This window comes from Eschrichtius robustus, chromosome 13, assembly GCF_028021215.1.
Source record: "Eschrichtius robustus isolate mEscRob2 chromosome 13, mEscRob2.pri, whole genome shotgun sequence".
NCBI lineage: Eukaryota > Metazoa > Chordata > Mammalia > Artiodactyla > Eschrichtiidae > Eschrichtius > Eschrichtius robustus.
In genome coordinates this window covers 20,130,895-20,148,698 of record NC_090836.1, presented here as the reverse complement: position 1 = coordinate 20,148,698, position 17,804 = coordinate 20,130,895, and the positions used below count along the sequence as shown (strand labels likewise).

The following is a 17,804-nucleotide window of genomic DNA, read 5'->3' as shown; positions in this document are numbered from 1 at the left end:
TACTTTTCTGGCTATTATGAATAATACTGCTGTGCACATTTGTGTACAAGTTTCTGTGTGGATGTGTTTTCATTTCTCTTGGGTATATACTTAGGAGGCGAATTGCTGGGTCGTAAGGTTATTCTATATTTAACTTTTTAGAAACTGCCAAAGTTTTCCAAAGAAGTCACACTATTTTATATTCCTACCAGCAGTCTATGATGACTCCAATGTCTCCACATCCTCTCCAACACTTGTTATTGTCTGTCTTCTTAATTTTAGCCATCTTAGTGAATGAGAAGTATTGTATTGTGGTTTTGGTTTGTGTTCGCCTAATGGTTGATAATGTTAAGCATCTTATTTGCTTATTGATCATTTGTTTATATTCTTAGGTGAAATACCTATTCAGATCTTTTGTCCATTTTAAAAATGGATTATTTGTCCTTTTATTGCAAGAGTGGTACAATAGTTCTTTATATATTTATGTATATACATGAGTTGTTAGCATTCTTTATATATTTTAGATACAAGTCCCTTATCAGATGAAGATTTGCAAGTATTTTCTCCCATTCTTTGGGTTGTCTTTTTACTTTCTTCATATTGTCATGTTCAGCACAAAAGTTTCTGATTTTGAGGAAATACAATTAATCTATTTTTTTCTTTTGTCTCTTTTGCTTTTGGTGTCGAATCTAAGAAACCATTGCCTAACTCAAGGCCATGAAGATCTACTACTGAGTTTCCTTCTAAGAGGGTTATGATTTTAACTCTTACCTATAAGTCTGTAGTCAAATAGAGAGTTGTTATGATGACCAGAAAATGTGTATGTAAAGCATCTAGCACAGTGACTGGTACGTATCAGTGCACAATTAATGAGAGTCATCCATACCTCTCTGAAACCGAAGTGAATAAATACGTCCTAGAAGATATCTTCGGTCCCTCTCACCATACTATTGTTCTTACTGCTTTTTGCAAGGATATGTATATAACAAGAAGTATACATTATTTTAAAGATACACTTCCATAGAGATTTGAATCATTATAGGTTTTTATTAATAAGTTATTTCAAGTAACAAGAATGCAAAGATATGGAAGAAGAAAGATAAGACAGAACAAGTTTGAGCAGATTAAGACTCTGTTGCTCATTTAGGTGAAAGTTTGTAAACATGAAGACACGTTACAGTATTATCAAAATAAATTTTCTCTTTGGAAAATGTATTGTAATTGAGGAAATTTGGTTTATATATAATCATTTAAATTAATATTAATTTTTGTAAGATGTCACAGCGTTGTGCTATCTTTTGTAGTTTGGTTTTCCTTTTTAAAATAATATCTTAGTGGGTGTTATCTGCAAATGTTTCTGGAGAGTTTAGTAAGTATTTTAAGGAAAGGCAAGGTGAGAAGTTCATAATGGTAAAGAAGTGAGCTTTTAAACATTGCTCCCTTTTTCAATGGAGCATATAATTTTTTCCCTGTATTCCACTTTCTTCTGAATGATTATTTAAATATGACATTGGCAGGTGTTGTTTTTGATACACTTGGATATGTTCAGCTTGTTTCTTAAGAACCAGATATTTATTAGAAGGGGATTATTCAATTATTTCTGGAAGTAGACTACCCCGTGAAGCAAGTTGGAATATGCATGGCTATTGCTCTAGTACCTACACCAGCCATGGATGTGGCAAGAGATAGACTCTGAAAGCAACTGTAGTTCAGAACTCTAAAAAAAACTATGTTTTGTATTGTTTTGTATTCTGAATATACGTTTCATATTGAATAGAAAAGTATACAGATTGGTGAAGGAATCACATTTTACCTCATGTAAAAACGGATAATCCTTTTAGGTCATTAATAGGGCAGTGTGAAAAAGCCTTGCACTGCAGCTGTAGCAGTCTTCGGATAAATAGAGGATTTAATAACATTCAAATATTTGTCCCAACCTCAAAGGACATCCTGAAATAGAACTAACTTTACAGATGATACAGCTCTCTCCATATTGGTCCTGGTGGCTCTTGCCCAGGGATCTCCTTGGGCATTTAATGTGTTTCGCTGACTCTTGAACCAGTGCAGTTACAGTAGCTCTTTTTGAGTGAGATTTGGCTTTAGTCCTTTATAAATAATGTCAACATAGTATGTAAGAATGGCAAACCTGAAAATAGGAAATGCATATTTAAATCTCTGGAAAATCTGTCCCATGGTTTGATGTTCTTAGACACGTGAGAGCCAGGTTTTAAAAGGATTAATTAGCTCAGGCTAAATTTCCTTCAGACTTCAGAACCATTTCTCACAGTTGTTACACACTCTTGAGCGTGCACGTAGCTAATCCCCTTCATAGTCTATGGAAACACATTCTTTAAAATGTAAGATACATACCTTTGGCTTCAGCGTTATATTTTATCTCAAATATGCTTTACTATCTTTTAAAGGAGTGTGTCATTTTCTAGAGTCCTTAGCAGAAATGACTATCTTGCAATTAAAAGCAGTTGATAATATTTTGGTAAAGAGGAATCCAAAGCAAGTAAGTTTATATAGCCATTAAAAATGTTTTCGGGGAACTGTGTGTGTAGATGGTTTCATGGAGAGGAAACTAGTATTTTAAGAAGTCTTTAAATGATCATGCCTCCATAAATGTGCCATCAGCAAAAAAACAAAAACAAAACAAAACAAAAAACATAAAAAGAGGAGGGAAGAAGAGGTTGGGGAGGATTCTGTCCCCTTTGGAACACAAAGGTCTTTCAGTTGTGGGTGATTGGAATGGGGGTGTTTGGGTAGTGGAAAAAAATGTTCTAGCATGTGGTAATGAGGTTAAAAAAAACAGCAATGGATGATTACTTTTCTCCATCAAGGCTCCTTTATCCTCATAAGCTCAGACAGTGGTCAAAATGTTAGACACCCCTCCCTGTTTTATCCATCCCTTAACTGTGTTCTTTGACAGGACTGGTTTATACAGCTGGACCTTTGTTCAGCTTTGGGGGAAATACTACAGAACAGCAGAAAGTATGGCAGAGCACCTATAAAATGGTAAATGGTAAACACTCTATTGAAGTGCAAGATTCCACCTCTAAAGATTTGCCTTTGTTTGATCAGTTTTTTTTTTAGGGATCTGTAAAGCAAACACCTTTAAAATTTTGTTTTTTGTACTGAAGATTTTATGGTGATACGGGAAAATTGTGTTAATCAGTAAAATTTCTTATCAGCTACATTTTAATAAACAAAATAGAAAAGAACTCAGCTATCTTACTGACTGAAATTACGGTTAAAATTAGACATTTCTATTATAGTGACATAGTATTTTAAAGAACATCTACATTGTGTGTGCTTAGCCATAGAACTGATTGAAAAGAGAAAGCAAATAGGAAAAGCTATTGATTTAAAAAAGTTTATCTATAAAACATACTTTAAATTTTTTTTTCATGGGAATTTGTTAGTGACATTACTGTTAGCCCAATTTTAAATCTAGTGTAAACCTGGTACTGGAATCTTCTTGTGTCTTTATACTTGTCATACCTTTATAAGAGTTTAATGATTTTCTTCTCTACAGTACATGCCATAGCCTTTGAATTTTTATTTCAGGGGCAGGAAACTGGTAGCCTTTAAGTTCCTACTGATTAGTTTGTACCCATTTATAGAAAAGAGCTATCATTCCTAACTTGTCCACAGTGGCAATATGAACCATACTTTTAAAGGTTTTTTTTTTTTTTTTCCCCCCCCTAAAAACAACAGGGAATGTGCTAAAACCAGAAAGATTAATGGGGGAAGAAGATAAACAGTTAAGATGTAAAATGAGTTTAGAGGTCAAGCTAGAAAAATAAGAAAGCTTATGGATTTAATTCATATTCATCCAAGCAAAGAAGCTTTGGCATGAAAGGAACCAAATGAAGAGGCTCAGCATTCTTATAACATCAACCATAGCTGCATCCCGCTGTTTTGGAGTTTGGGTTGATAGATGCTCATCGTCTTTGGCACTGCACCCTTATTTTTGGACTTTTCATGATTATAATGGCAAATTCTTCATCTTGCCGTGAAGTTCAGAAAATCTGTCTTTGCCTAGTGTGCCTATCTCTCACATCAGAAGCTGTTGTCCTAGGAAAGATTTGTGCACTCTATATATGTTCTTTGCTGTCTCTTTTGAATATAACATAAATATTTTCTACTTCATTCATTTTCAACAGCTGTTGTAGAAACAGGCTGGAACCAAGTCTATATTGGGCATGGAAAGAAAGGATGAGTCCCCTAAATTGACCAAGAGTTGAGCAGTGTATAAACTTTTTCTTGTCAGGGTTATTTGGATTCCAAAGAGGGTGGGGGTCATAATATTTTTCTTCATTGGACTACTTAAGACAGTCATTCTCAAGAAATCTGACGCTGATGTTCAGTACTCCTTTTAGCTGTGAACCTCCTTTCTTATTTCTGCTAGGGAAAAAAAACACGCCATTCTCTAGAGGTTTGCTTTTGAAAGCTTAACTTGCTTGATTTCACAGTGACCTTTGAAAACAAAAGAAATTAAAACTAGACTGGTTACTTAATTATTTTTGTCATCATTATTAGATCCTAAATAAATTAAACATGCCACAGATTTTATTTCAAGACATCTACCATGCGAAGAATAAGTCACTTTTGATTATGGAACAATTTGCTATTTATTTAGACTTAGCCAGTAATGTGAGAGGGGAGAGAGAGCAAGAGCGGGGGTGGACACCGAAAGAGGAAGCGCACGCAGATAAGGAGGGGGGGTGGTGGTGGGCGAGGCTCAAAATAAGTACTTAATGATATTATTGTGGAAAATACTTCAAACTGATTTTTTTTGGACATATGCACCTTACCTGACCAGTGATGTTCATGAATGAAAAGCTATCTTCTTTTACGATGAATATGATAGATATGGTGAACTTTTTATAGGTTATTACAAAGACGTTGACATATATGTGAACATATGTAGACACTTATACATCCTCATGAGGTAAACATGAAAAAATTGGCATTATTTTAGAAAACAACAATTAAGAGATTAGTACTACTCACTGTAGTAGTAATATTTAGAAATACGTTTCCTCTGGCTATTTTTCTTTATTTTTTATGAATTAATGAAATGGAAGAAGTTTGTTTATACTTCTTCATTTTTTCCTTCAAAATACATACAACTTTCAACCAAATAGTTTTGAGTTATATAGTAAATGAAAGTTGTTAGCATATGATTATGGTTAAATTAAAATGGTCCTGTCTAATCCTTAATAGAGAGGTTCTGTAAAAAAAGAAGCAATATTAAGGCCCATTAATATACAATTTGACAGTAAATGTCTTTTCTCTCTCCCTCCTCTTTTTTCTTCTTCTTCTTCTTCTTCTTCTTCTTCTTCTTCTTCTTCTTCTTCTTCTTCTTCTTCTTCTTCTTCTTCTCCTGTCTCTCTCTCTTTTCCTCTCTCTCTTTCTCTCTCTCTCTCTCACACACACATACACACACACACACACACACACACACACGCACACAGACACCTCTCAAACTTCTCTAAAAGGTCAAGGATAGAACAATAGGAATTGAATTACTCCCTGTTTCACTAGCAATTGTTCTGATAGAGAGCAGAAAAGATTGTCCTTCACAGGTATTCTACAGACAGCTTTTAAAGATACCTTCTTAGAGATCTTGAGAATGGATATACATCTCATACATTATTCTTCCACTATTCTATCCAGCTAAGTATAACCTGAAATTTATACATGTGGCAACCATGTGTCTCAGAAAATTTCAACACGCTTCTGATTTTTTAGACTTTATTTCTTTAACTCAAAGCATACAATTACTTGTTAGACAATTTGTCCCAACTTTTGATTCAGAAAAATGGTACTCATTTTTTGTTGTTACTTCTTATTATTAATAAAAGAGTTTTACAAGGTGTATAGGAAGAGATAGTTTTTGTTAATCCCTAGATTTTCCCCTTTAATCCTGTATCTGTCCCAGGAATGGAGCGTGTGGCTGCTCAGTGCTCGGCTTTCAGACTCACAAGGAGCCGAGCATCTGGGGAAACTCAGGAGGTGAGCACTTTCACGCTGACTCAGAGACCAGCCTTGTGACTCCAGTCTGGCGCTGTCACGCCTGGTTATGGACAGGCAAGAACAATGCCTCCCTTGAGAAAGGGGAAAAAAGTCTAGTGCAGTCACAATTTTGATGTAAAATTTAAATCATCCCTCCACATCCTGTGGACTTAGAGCTAAACCCATGCTCAAATGGAAAAAAGCTTTTTATTTCCTTAAAGAGTATACCCTAACTATAGTAACAAGTTTCAGAACCACAAATCTTAATGCTAGATTATTTCAAATAATTTTTAAATAATCAGAACAAAAGGACTTTTAACGTTTTTAACCTGTAGGTAGCTGAAGGTTAAACATTATTTTTCTGTTTGTTTCTGATTAATGACAAATGTATAACAATACACAAATTAAATAATTCACAACAGATTAGTATTTATGGGTTTTTTTCTTCCAAACTCCTTAATTTGGTCATTTTACCTACAACGTAAAAGAAATTTCTCTTCAACATTTAAAGGTCTTAACCATTTCTTTCGTTTTCTTCAAGTAGATTGGCTGAAATGTAGTGTATTTGGTGATTAAAAAGAATCTGATCAAATGTTTAATAACTCAAGTATAGGTGTTACTATTTTTGAGATAAGGAAATTAAATTTTAGCAATTATTGAACAAGTCAAAGTTAGGGTTTTTTAAAGTACAAAATGCTTATTACCATATTCTTGTGCTGTAAATGATGAGAAAAGTTTTGATAATTTTTCTTGAAAAGAATATAGAATTCTGTAAAAACGTTTACTAGCTCTTCTCTTTATGAAAATGACTGTATCTTGGAGCCATAAAAGTTTGCCTAACCAGTTTTCTTTCAGTCTTATCAGACTTATAATGAACTCTATTTTTTCTAAGTATTAGAACATTATAGAATGATTAGAATAGAGTTTAATTAAATTTAATACTCTTTCTACCTTTTTATTTATCAGGAATACTTTTGTTGTAGGCACTTAACTTTAAAATTAAAAAATAAAATGGTAAAACATAAAATGGTAAGTTTTAGCTGGCAGATACATTTATTTAGGTAAGTTTTGGCTCTAGAGCCCAGCTATTAGGTTACTCATAATAAAGCAATCTTCTTATTTAGAAAATTTTCTTGCGATCTTCATCCAATAACATGTGGTCTAACTTTGGAGTCAATTTTTAGTGATTACAATTAGTGAGACAGTAAAAGAAAGTAGAAAAGGAATCAGATTTTGAATTCTGAATAATTGTAGCCTGGAATTTTGCTATCATAAACTGTTTCTAAATGTTTACCTTCGGTATTTGTCTCTCTCATTTAGAACACAAAAACAAATGGACCTTTTAAAGTTCACTTGATTGCATACTTTAGGTCCATTTATTTCAATTCTGAAATATCTTGTGTCCAACTAATAAAGAGGAACTCATTTCTTTCAGATACTGACAAGAATTAAGTTCTGTTTCTGAGTCTTTACTTCTCTCTCTCTAATTTCTGATATTTTTTCCTTTTCCTTTTCCACACTTTCCTCTGAAAACTCTCTACTTCTTCATTTTTTCTCTTCTTATCCTCTCCTCTTTCTCTGACTGGACAAGCCTGGGGAAAACTATTCGGTGAGAGGGATACTAGTAAAGAGAAGGCAGAAAGGTGGTGAAGCGGTTCAGAGCGGTGCTCTTCTTATCAGAGAAGGGAGAGCATTAGGAACTACTTGATCTCAGTGAAGAGAGCACCTCAGAAACCAAACATATGACAAGGTAAACACGGGGATCAGCCCTGGTAAAGGTCACTTCGAAAGTTCTTGGTGACTACAACATTTTTAATTAACACAGTTTTAAGTACAGTTTAAACTTTTGTAACATTTATTAAATTTTCTGTAAATTCAAATTATATTTCAAAACAGAATAATAAATTTATTCTTAAGTAGCTATAGCTCAAAAATTGCTTTTGTTTTTAGATTTCAATGTTATGGTAAACTGTGTTTGTAAATACTAGTAGAAATAAGTTTCTCGTGAAATGTATAGTAAAGATTACAGGGGAATCTAGTCTTATTTATTACCCTATGTTGTCTGTTTTTATACTTCTATGAAATCTGTGTTTCTGCTTCCATTTATAGTGTATGCCAGGACCTGATGAACTTGTTCATGCTTCTGAATAACAGTATAAAGAATGTGGTCTTTGTATGTGGGAAGCAATGGATAGAGAGTATAGATTGGCATGTTCTATAAGAGAAACGGATGGCAAAGAAGATTTATAGAAAAGAGTAGAAAAATGTAAACATTTGAAAGACTACATGTTTACCACAGATCAATTTTCTATCTAAAAGACCTCTGAATGTTATATATGACAGACTTGGTTACAGAGTTTACATAGAATTCACAGGGTAAACACCCAGCTGACTCTAAACTTAGTGGGAAAATGAAGATGTTCAAAACATGGAAGAGGGAAAAAGAAAGCATAAACCATAAGATATAAATAATAATAGTTGAGATTTATAGATAAAAATAATGAAGCTGATTTTTTTCTTTAATGAAATGATATGCTAAGTTTGTGTAAATCTGTAAGTCACAAAGGAGTGTTGGTTTTTTCATTCATATGAATCAAAACCTGTCCATTCATGCTAAACGTCTATGTTGATTCCCCATGTGGAATAGGTAACATTCTATTGTGAAAAAAATCTTTGAAAAACAGTAGAGTTTAATTCCTAATCTTGATTAACCTTCTCACAACGACTTTAATTACAAAAGCAACCAGACAAGTAAATGTAAATGTTCTGAACAAGTAGTTTTATCACTAGAAAAACTAGTGGCACATAACTTCTAGAAAAATAGTATAATCTTTGGATATGAAGGATTACCAATTTTTATTTTATTTTGTAATTTTTCTTTTGTAAAGGAAGATGCATCCTTTCAAATATTTTAGTTGTTTTTGAAATGTGTTCTGCCATGCTTAAAATTTAACATGAGAGGGTGAATATTAAAAGTGAGTATTTAGGAGAGCAACCAATGGAAGTTATAAATTAAATAAACGTCATGGTTCAGAATTTTTAAAGTTCATATTCCGAATGTTTAGTTTTATAGAATCGTTTAGAGAATAATTACATTTTTTGCATATCACTTTGACTTCTCTTTATCTGTTCTCTGTGCTCAGTCCTTTTCATATACTGGTCTCCCAAAGTTTGATGGACTACAAAATTCAGATTTCCGCCCCCCCCCCTTCCCAATTCTCTATTTTCTCTCTGTTTTTCTCTTGGAGAGACAGTTCTGTTCTTGAACTGCTGTTTATTATAGTGCAAAGACCGAATAGTGTAACAAAAGATATTTAACCACTTTATGAGTCAGTTTTCTTTTTTATAAATCAAGAATAATAAAAATACTGAATCAGAACATTGTGGAAGAAGTCAATGAGAAATAATTACAATTATTGGTTAACTTTCTACCTGTGTTTAAAAGATTACACTGAGTTACTTCCACAGAAGTCCCGCGTTTTCTGATTATCTGCTATTTCTTTTTAAAATCCTCCAATCACCAAAGATTTATTTCTAAAACTGAATTTAATATTTTTCTCCAAGTTGACCTTTCTTTCTAATGTATGTATTTTTCTTATTAGCAGTATTGTTCTCTAAATTATACAGTCAAGTAATCTGTTTATCTTTGAACTATCTCACCCACTCATTCCCCTTCTCTGGTTTCCACCCTCAACCTTCTATCAGTTACTAATTTCTGAGGGATTTTCTTCCTAAAATGTAATTTTGATTATGTTACTGTGTAGCTCAGAAATCATCTCCAGTTTCCTTCTACCTTCAGTATCAATTTCACATTTGGTGTAGCCATTCACAATTGTTAGGATTAGGCAGAATCACTATCATCTGGTACCTACCTTTCATCCTTATCTGCTTTTACTCCTCCTGGAATCTACTGCTTGAACCAAACCATTCTACTCACTATGCTGTATCTCATTCTATAAATTTCTTTAATTTGCTAATGTCATTTCTCCTATCTGGAATCTTCTCTTCTCTGTGTCTATTTGCATCTGATCCATCCTTCATTGCCCTGTTGAATTCTCCTGGTTTGTAGGAAGCATTCTCTGGTTATTTCAAGCAGGACATTATCTCTCTATTATCTATCCCCCATAGTACTCATATTTATAAAAAGCCATTTACCTTAAAATATTCCTTCTGGATTTCTTAATTATATTTCTATCTATAGGCACATGATAGTCTTTCAATAAACGTTTTTCCATGAATGAATGCATGAATGAGTGGATATATGTCTTCTCTTTCCATCTATACAGTACATCCTTAAAAGTAAACCAGAAGGGTCTTCATATCTAAGTTGCCTCTTTCCTCCATAACACAAAAGTAACTTGCCTGACACAAAATTGACACTCAGGCAATTCATTCATTTACTCATATAAAAATACATTGAGTGCCAACTATGTGCTAGGAATTGTGCTGCCATATAATTGATTGTAATTCATTCAGTATAGAGGATTAGACTATTTAGGGAAAAAATACAGAGCAATTTGGAAAGACTTATGTTCAGCTCGGAAAAATCACATGAAATGGTCAAAAACAGACCTGTACTTGTTAAAATCTTGTGTTCTAGTTTTAGATACTAATAAGAAGACGAGAAAAAAAAAAAAAAGCTATTGAATCAATGTCATAGGTTATACTGATGTTCAGTTTTTTCAGGTGGCCTCTAGCAAGAGTTGATGATATAGTTTGAGGTGGGGAAAAGTCACTTCAACTGTGGTGGTTAGGGAAGGCTTTGTATACTAGCTGGGATTTTAGTTTGTTTTTTTAGAGATAATTATTTTTTATATTTTTTTCTGCATAACTGCAAACCTTAAAGGAAACAATATTATCATTCCAAAAGAATAACCAGTAGAAGGCACTGCTTCCTAGGACTTTGTCTCTGAATTAACTAGTCAAAGGTTAAAATGTTTAGAGAAAGACAGAAACTTTAAAGAGTGACTGTTATATACAGAAAGCAGTTCCCATTCTGAGTCTTCCATTTTGTGCTTGTTCCACACACTCATTTCTTTGACCTTGTGCACGTTGTCATTTTCCAGAATAATTGCAGCAAAGAAAATATCCTGAGCAGACAGGAGTTAAGTTTAAGGCAGTAAGTAGATGATTCCTCAGTAATAGACCTATTAATAATTAACTCTGTAGCATTTTTTATAAAGTTACTTCACTTTTATAGTCTTTTACTTATTACATTTTAAAAAGAACTGTAGGATTTTTTTTTAACAAGTACTTAAAAAACCTGATTAAACAAGGTTTACCAATTCCTTTACATAGAAATTATTAAAAAGAAATATAGTGTTATCACTGAGCTGGATTTCCTTTTTTTTCTGACAATATTAAAGCATTTTCTAAGCATACTTGTCCTGTAAGACTAGATCTTACAACTATCTACAGTTAGAGAATAGTAAGAGAGTTGCTGGTTTTAATTAGTAGCTTTCATTAAACACATACTGATTGAAAGACTACTATTTTCAGAAAGGATTGTAAGTCCTGGGTAAGCAGCTGTGGACAAAACTGAAGTCTGCCCTCCTGGATCTAATAGTGGGAGAGACAGATAAAGAAATAAAATAATTAAATATGTCAGGTGATAAAAGCTGGGAAATGATGTTGGAGCAGAAAACTAAATGAAGTGAGGGAACAAGAAAGTGTATATATGGGGTAGGAGGACTTCAGATTGAGAAAATACCGAGTATGAAAGAAATATATTTAAGTTAGCGGTGAATTAGTCTCCTGTTGCTGTTGTAACAAATCATCACAAGTCTAGTGCATTAAACAATACAAATGTTTTCACTTAACAGTTCTAGAGGTTAGAAGTCTTACAATCAAGGTGTTGGCAAAGCTCATTGTTTCTAGAGGCTCTAGGGGGGAGTTTGTTTCATTGCCTTTTCTACCTCCTAAGAGGCTCACGACCGCATCATCCATTTTCAAAGCCAGCCACATGGTATCTTCCAATCTCTCTCTCTCTGACTCTGATCCTCCTGCCTCCCGCCCTTATAAGGATCTTTGTGATTACTTTTGGTCCACCCAGAATATCCAGAATCATCTCCTTATCCCAAGATCCTTAACTTAATCATATCTGCAAAGTCCCTTTTGCCTTGTAAGGTAACATATTCACAGGTTTCAGGGATTAGGATTTGGACATGAGTGGCATTGGGTGAGAGGCATTATTCTGACTAGCACAGTGGGTCTGCAACCTTAACTGTGCATTAGAATCACCTGGAAGCTTTAAAAATTTCTGATACCCTGTGTGCATTCTGAAACCAATAACATCAAAATGTCTGGCAGTGGAACCCAGGCAGCAGTATTTTTTTAAACCTCTCCATATAGTTCCAATGTGTATTCAAAGTTGAAAACCACTGGTTTAGATTTCTGTTGCAGTCTTATTACATCTTTTATTTACTCTACCCCTAAGTTTGCTATATATATCTGAATACAGTTGGGGACATCCTATTTACATAGCCTTTAGCCAATAGCAAAGGACTCCAGTAGTTTTAAAATTACTTTCACGTAGGGACTAGAGTAGCCTGATTGTGCAGATTTCTACAGGGACAACTGAAGGAAAAGTGACTCCTTGTAAGACCAAGTTGCCCCTTACAAGGGATTCTCTTTCTTATCTATTACATTCATGTTAACTCAGCAATTCCAGGAATGTTATAGACTAGAAATGGGATTTAGTCCATATTCCTGTGTCTCCCCTTTTCCTAAGCAAGCTTGAAACTTAAATTTATATTGTACATCCTAAAACCATCTCTGCATCTTTTCTTTTATCATGACTTCCTACGTAAGGTTCCCTCTCCATTTATCCCAAGGTTTCTGTTTGTCCTTCTTTTCCCTCAAAATCCAACTGTTCAGTGATTCCCTGAAGCATCTCACAATCCTTTGGCCTTCATGAAGCCCTCGGGTGCTTAATTATAATGTCATTTGGCCCTTAACCTGAACTGTCTTTCATCATTATTTCTCGTTTTATTTAAAATTTTCTCAAACAGTTCATAAGCTTTTTATTTTATTTTATTTTTGTTTTTGTTTGTTTGTTTTTTCTGGCTGCATTGGGTCTTCGTTGCTGCGCGTGGGCTTTCTCTAGTTGCGGTGAGCTGGGGCTACTCGTCTTGTGATGCACACGCTTCTCACTGCGGTGGCTTCTCTTGTTGTGGAGCACGGACTCTAGGCACGCAGGCTCAGTAGTTGTGGCTCACGGGCTTGGTTGCTCTGCGGCATGTGGGATCTTTCCGGACCAAGGCTCAAACCCATGTCCCCTGCATTGGCAGGTGGATTCTTAACCACTGCGCTACCAGGGAAGTCCCATTCATAAATTTATAAAGCAGAGACCCTGAATTACACTTTTTTATTCCCATTAGAGAATAGTCTTGCACATAGTAGGTAGTGAGCAAAGGGTTGTTGATGATTTAAAGATTCCCTTTGGTCCTGGAATTAGACATCAGTTCTTTCAAGAAGATTTTCTTGTCCACACACAAAAAAGTGAGTTAAAGACTACCATTATAAACTATGATAGTGATAGTTATAAACTAACTCCAGAAGTTAGTTTCACACTAGATTGTATTTGTCAATCTCATGTCAGGTTCTTTGAAGTCTGAGTTTTGTTCATTGGTAGGTCTAGCACCTACCACAGGAATGACAAAAATCATCTCTGAATGAACACAGAAGAGCATAGCTCAGCCTAGATACTCAAGTTGTTCTAAGGTGTCTTTTCACTGTAACACAGACATGTAGTGTAAGCTGCAGGAATTGGAACCCTACATATCCCAGATAGACAATACCTGGAAATTTTCAGTGCCTCCTTAATGCTTTTTTAAAATTGAGACTTTGTTCTATCCAAAATGAAACACTTTGGTAGACAAACTTTGGTAGACTAAACATAGATGATGCAACCAACAGATTGATAGCTCTTTACATAATTTATGTATTTTACTTTTTTCTCATTTTCTAGCCTATTACTGAACTGTAACCATAGTCATTTTTATTCTAATAATTTAAAAAATCTTTAGGAAATCTTTTACCTGAACTGCATAAGTTTTACTCTTAAGTCCAACACATTTAAGAACATTCTATAAGTCTCTGAAAATGGAGTTGAAATAAAGATGAAATATGTAATATTTTAGGATCAATTTGCCTTTTGGCACCATGACTCCTTCATGGTGTTTTAGACCTTATACTTTTTTCTCCATAAAATGATACGTATATGGAGAGACTGTTTATCCAGTTGGATATAAAGATAATTTAGATATTGAAAGAACTAGAAGTCTTGAGAATAGCAATATCTTAACTATCTACCTTATATACCTTATGTCTACTTTTAGACTTTTAATTTTCATAATCATTATTAATAATGATGTTAATGAAATAGAAGTCAGCAAAAAGGTCATGCCTTCTGAAAGTCATAGAATTGTATTAACTTAGGAAAAGCCAGCTAATCTAGCTTTCTGCTTTGATAACCCAGAAACTGACTCTTGATAATAGCCTGGAATTTTCAGACCGTTAAGAGACTGATTATACGTAAGACTGAGGTAGACTCCAAAATACCAGACTGTTAATTCCAGCAAGAATAGTAATGCCCACACAGACCCTAAATACTATGGTTTATGTAATAAATGAATGATCTCCTTGTAGTCAAGCTTCATGTGAAACCAAGAAATAATTAAAATTCTCTTTACTGATTTAATCTGATAGATCACTTCTCAAAGACCTTACGTATTTTAAGTCTGTTCTGTCACTCCATTCTCTTTACGGGAATCAGAAGTTCGCTTGGAGAGCATGGAAACAAAACAGTGGTAGTTAAATATCTCTAGTGTTAAGAGTTACTATGTATAGTTTAATCTGTCAATTTGGTGATAGATATGGTGTCGCCAACAAGACTGAGACTTTTCTAACTCTGTCAGCTCCAGCCCCTTACTCTTTCTACATACTTAGAGTATATTTGGAGTAAACCTTGGTAATGAGATCAGAAATAAAGATACCTGAAATGTGCTGGCCCAGTCTGCTTCTCCTTTAAACAGTGCTTACATGGTAACCACTATCATTTCCTCCTCTTCCTCTGTTCTTCAGCTGATCAAGACCCCTGCTATTAACATTTTTTTCTTTAACACTTGCTAGTACATTTGATCAGTTTACTGTCAAGTATGACTGGCCAGGGAGCATTTCTCTATTGGGAGACTGTGTATTTCATGTTGATTTTACAGTTTAAGTCTTAGAAGGCAATCTGCATTGTTATTTTGGAGTTTTTTTTGTTTTCTCTGTTTTTGAGGGGGGTGGGTCACCCTGTAGTTTTAAAGTTTGTAAAATAAACACCAGCAATTGTTTACTGAGTGTCTACTCTGAGCAAAGTGCTCTGCAAGTCACTTTTCATATGGAAACAGTTCCTTCTCAAAGAAGTATTACAAGTAGATATGACATCTCACTTTAAAGGTGAGTAAATTGAAATAGAGATTTAAAGTAAGTCTCACATGTAGTAAGTAGCAGAATCAGTATTTTAATTCCCTTTATTTTTTTCTACTGTGCTGTTATATCTTAATAGAATATATTCAGCCCTTGAATACACTTTTCTTTTTAAACGTCTGACACTAAGAATAGTATTATTCAATGGTGATTAGAGGCCCCTTTTTTGGTAGTACACTTTAAATTTAAAAATCAGTGATATATATGAAGTGATGTGGCAGTTAGTTAGTACTTTCCTGCCTCCTATTCCACTGGTCTAGGGTAAGAATGGATGATTCTGTAAACACTGTTTGTTTGTTGAACAAAAATTAGAGCTTTTTCAAGTTCAGATCAAGTTGTAAATCCAAGAGAGTTTTTTTTTAATTAAAAATTTTAACTCTGTACTGCTTCTATGTAAAACTTTTAATGAAAAGGATTTCTTTTGTTTAACTAAAAATATTTGCCACTTATTTTTTAACCTCTGATAACACTCTCAACCAGACTCAAGTACAAAAAAATATTTAATTTTTGTTCCGTTATCTAAGTGCATTGTCCTATAGGCATTAGCTCCTCAAAACAAAACATCCTTATTTGATTTTTTTCTTTTACTTAGGTATTCTAAGGAATAAATAAATCTGAGAATCCACATCTAAATATTTCATGGAACTGTGGAAATAAAGCTGAAATATTTTTATATTCTTACCTTTTTTACTACTTGCAAATTTTATATTAGAACTAAATGCCAAAACTGGGTGATGGGGAGGTGAGAGAGAAAAATTCTCAAATGTTTCAGAATTAACAGTGATTGTAAAATTTATTCAATTCTTAATAAGCTTTAAACAAATACGAAACTTTTTGTTTTGTGATCTGAGGTTTGCTGATAACAAATATTTCTACATTTTATAATAATCTTACTTTTAATAAAATGCAAATCATTATAATGGCAACCATCCATTTACTTTATTTTTTGATGAAAGAAATTTTAGTTATTTCTCTTCTTTTAACTGCCAACAGTATTTGCTATTCATAGATGTCCTGTCTTCAATAAGGTCTATCAAAGTGTAAAATGAGATGGGTATTTTTCTTTCCTTTAAAATGGAACGGTCTTTCATTATGCAGTGTTCTTAGGTGAATTCTCTTGTTTAAGAAGCCAGAATACAAGAGAGTGCTATATTAGTGTATTATTCTTACAACAAACAAGCACTGTTCTGTTGCTACCTGCTTGGCCATTGTTTCTGATTGCGTGTGCTTTGCAGTGGTATTTGGATGGTTTCCTGCTCTCTGCCAGCACAAAAAGGCATTTCTGTTACAATGGCCCCTAACCACACAATAACGGCATTAAGGATTTATGTGGAGGTTTCATTATTTTCTCCTCTTTTGTTCCTTCCAGGATGTCTTCCAAGCGACCAGCCTCTCCGTATGGGGAAGCAGATGGAGAGGTAGCCATGGTGACAAGCAGACAGAAAGTGGAAGAAGAGGAGAGTGACGGGCTCCCAGCCTTTCACCTTCCCTTGCATGTGAGTTTTCCCAACAAGCCTCACTCTGAGGAATTTCAGCCAGTTTCTCTGCTGACGCAAGAGACTTGTGGCCATAGGACTCCCACTTCTCAGCACAATACAATGGTAGGTTTCTCATGGTCTGTTGTGCCTACACTCACTTTGTGACCAGTCTACTGCTCTAGTAGTTTAGCTTCAGTCCTAGGCTTTGTAATTATCATCTACTTAACAGCCATACACAAGATTCACTCCTAACATCTTAGAATTCTTAATAAGTAAATTGATTCCAGTAGGGAGTATAAATAGGCTATTTTTGTTTTGTTTTGTTTTGTTTTGATTTTGATTTTCAAGAATTCTGCTTTTGAGGCATTCCCCACTTAATTAGGGGAAAAACATAATATAAGAATAATGTTAAAGTAACACATTTACAATTAGTCCTCATGAAAGTTAGGTATCATAATATTTCTAGTAAAAGATTTTTCCAGATAAAGCTGCAACATAGTTTGAACATTTCCACCACGATAAATCAGTGCTTTTTCAATTTCTGCTTTGCCCAGATTGGATTCCAGTATTTCTTACAGTACTGGGAATATTACAGAAGAATATGTTTCAAAGAGACAATACTTTTCTAATGTTACTGCACTAATTTTTAACTCAGTCTCATTCACTCTGTTGCTCTGATAATTCAGTAATTCCCTGGTACCTCCTATTCTAGAATTTGCAGCTCAGGATAATTTATCTGGCCCTTCATCCTGGGGTCTGGATCACTGCAGAGGATTAGGAAGCTGTGGTTTCATGGATGAGAGGGAAGAAGGCAGCATAGCATCTTTGGCTGAAGCTTAAACAGCAGGC

At 34.2% G+C, this 17,804-nt stretch overlaps 1 protein-coding gene across 4 annotated transcripts in view; it reads left to right on the top strand.

Annotated features, from left to right (window-relative positions):
* SOX5 (SRY-box transcription factor 5) overlaps positions 1–17,804 on the top strand; it is a 997,819-nt gene that overhangs the window by 641,632 nt on the left and 338,383 nt on the right. For all 4 annotated transcript variants that reach the window (XM_068560002.1, XM_068560001.1, XM_068560003.1 and 1 more), the window contains one exon: positions 16,847–17,078. In XM_068560002.1, the coding sequence (XP_068416103.1) occupies positions 16,848–17,078 (231 nt within the window). In that variant the 5' untranslated portion in view covers position 16,847. The remainder of the gene's footprint in view (positions 1–16,846; positions 17,079–17,804) is intronic.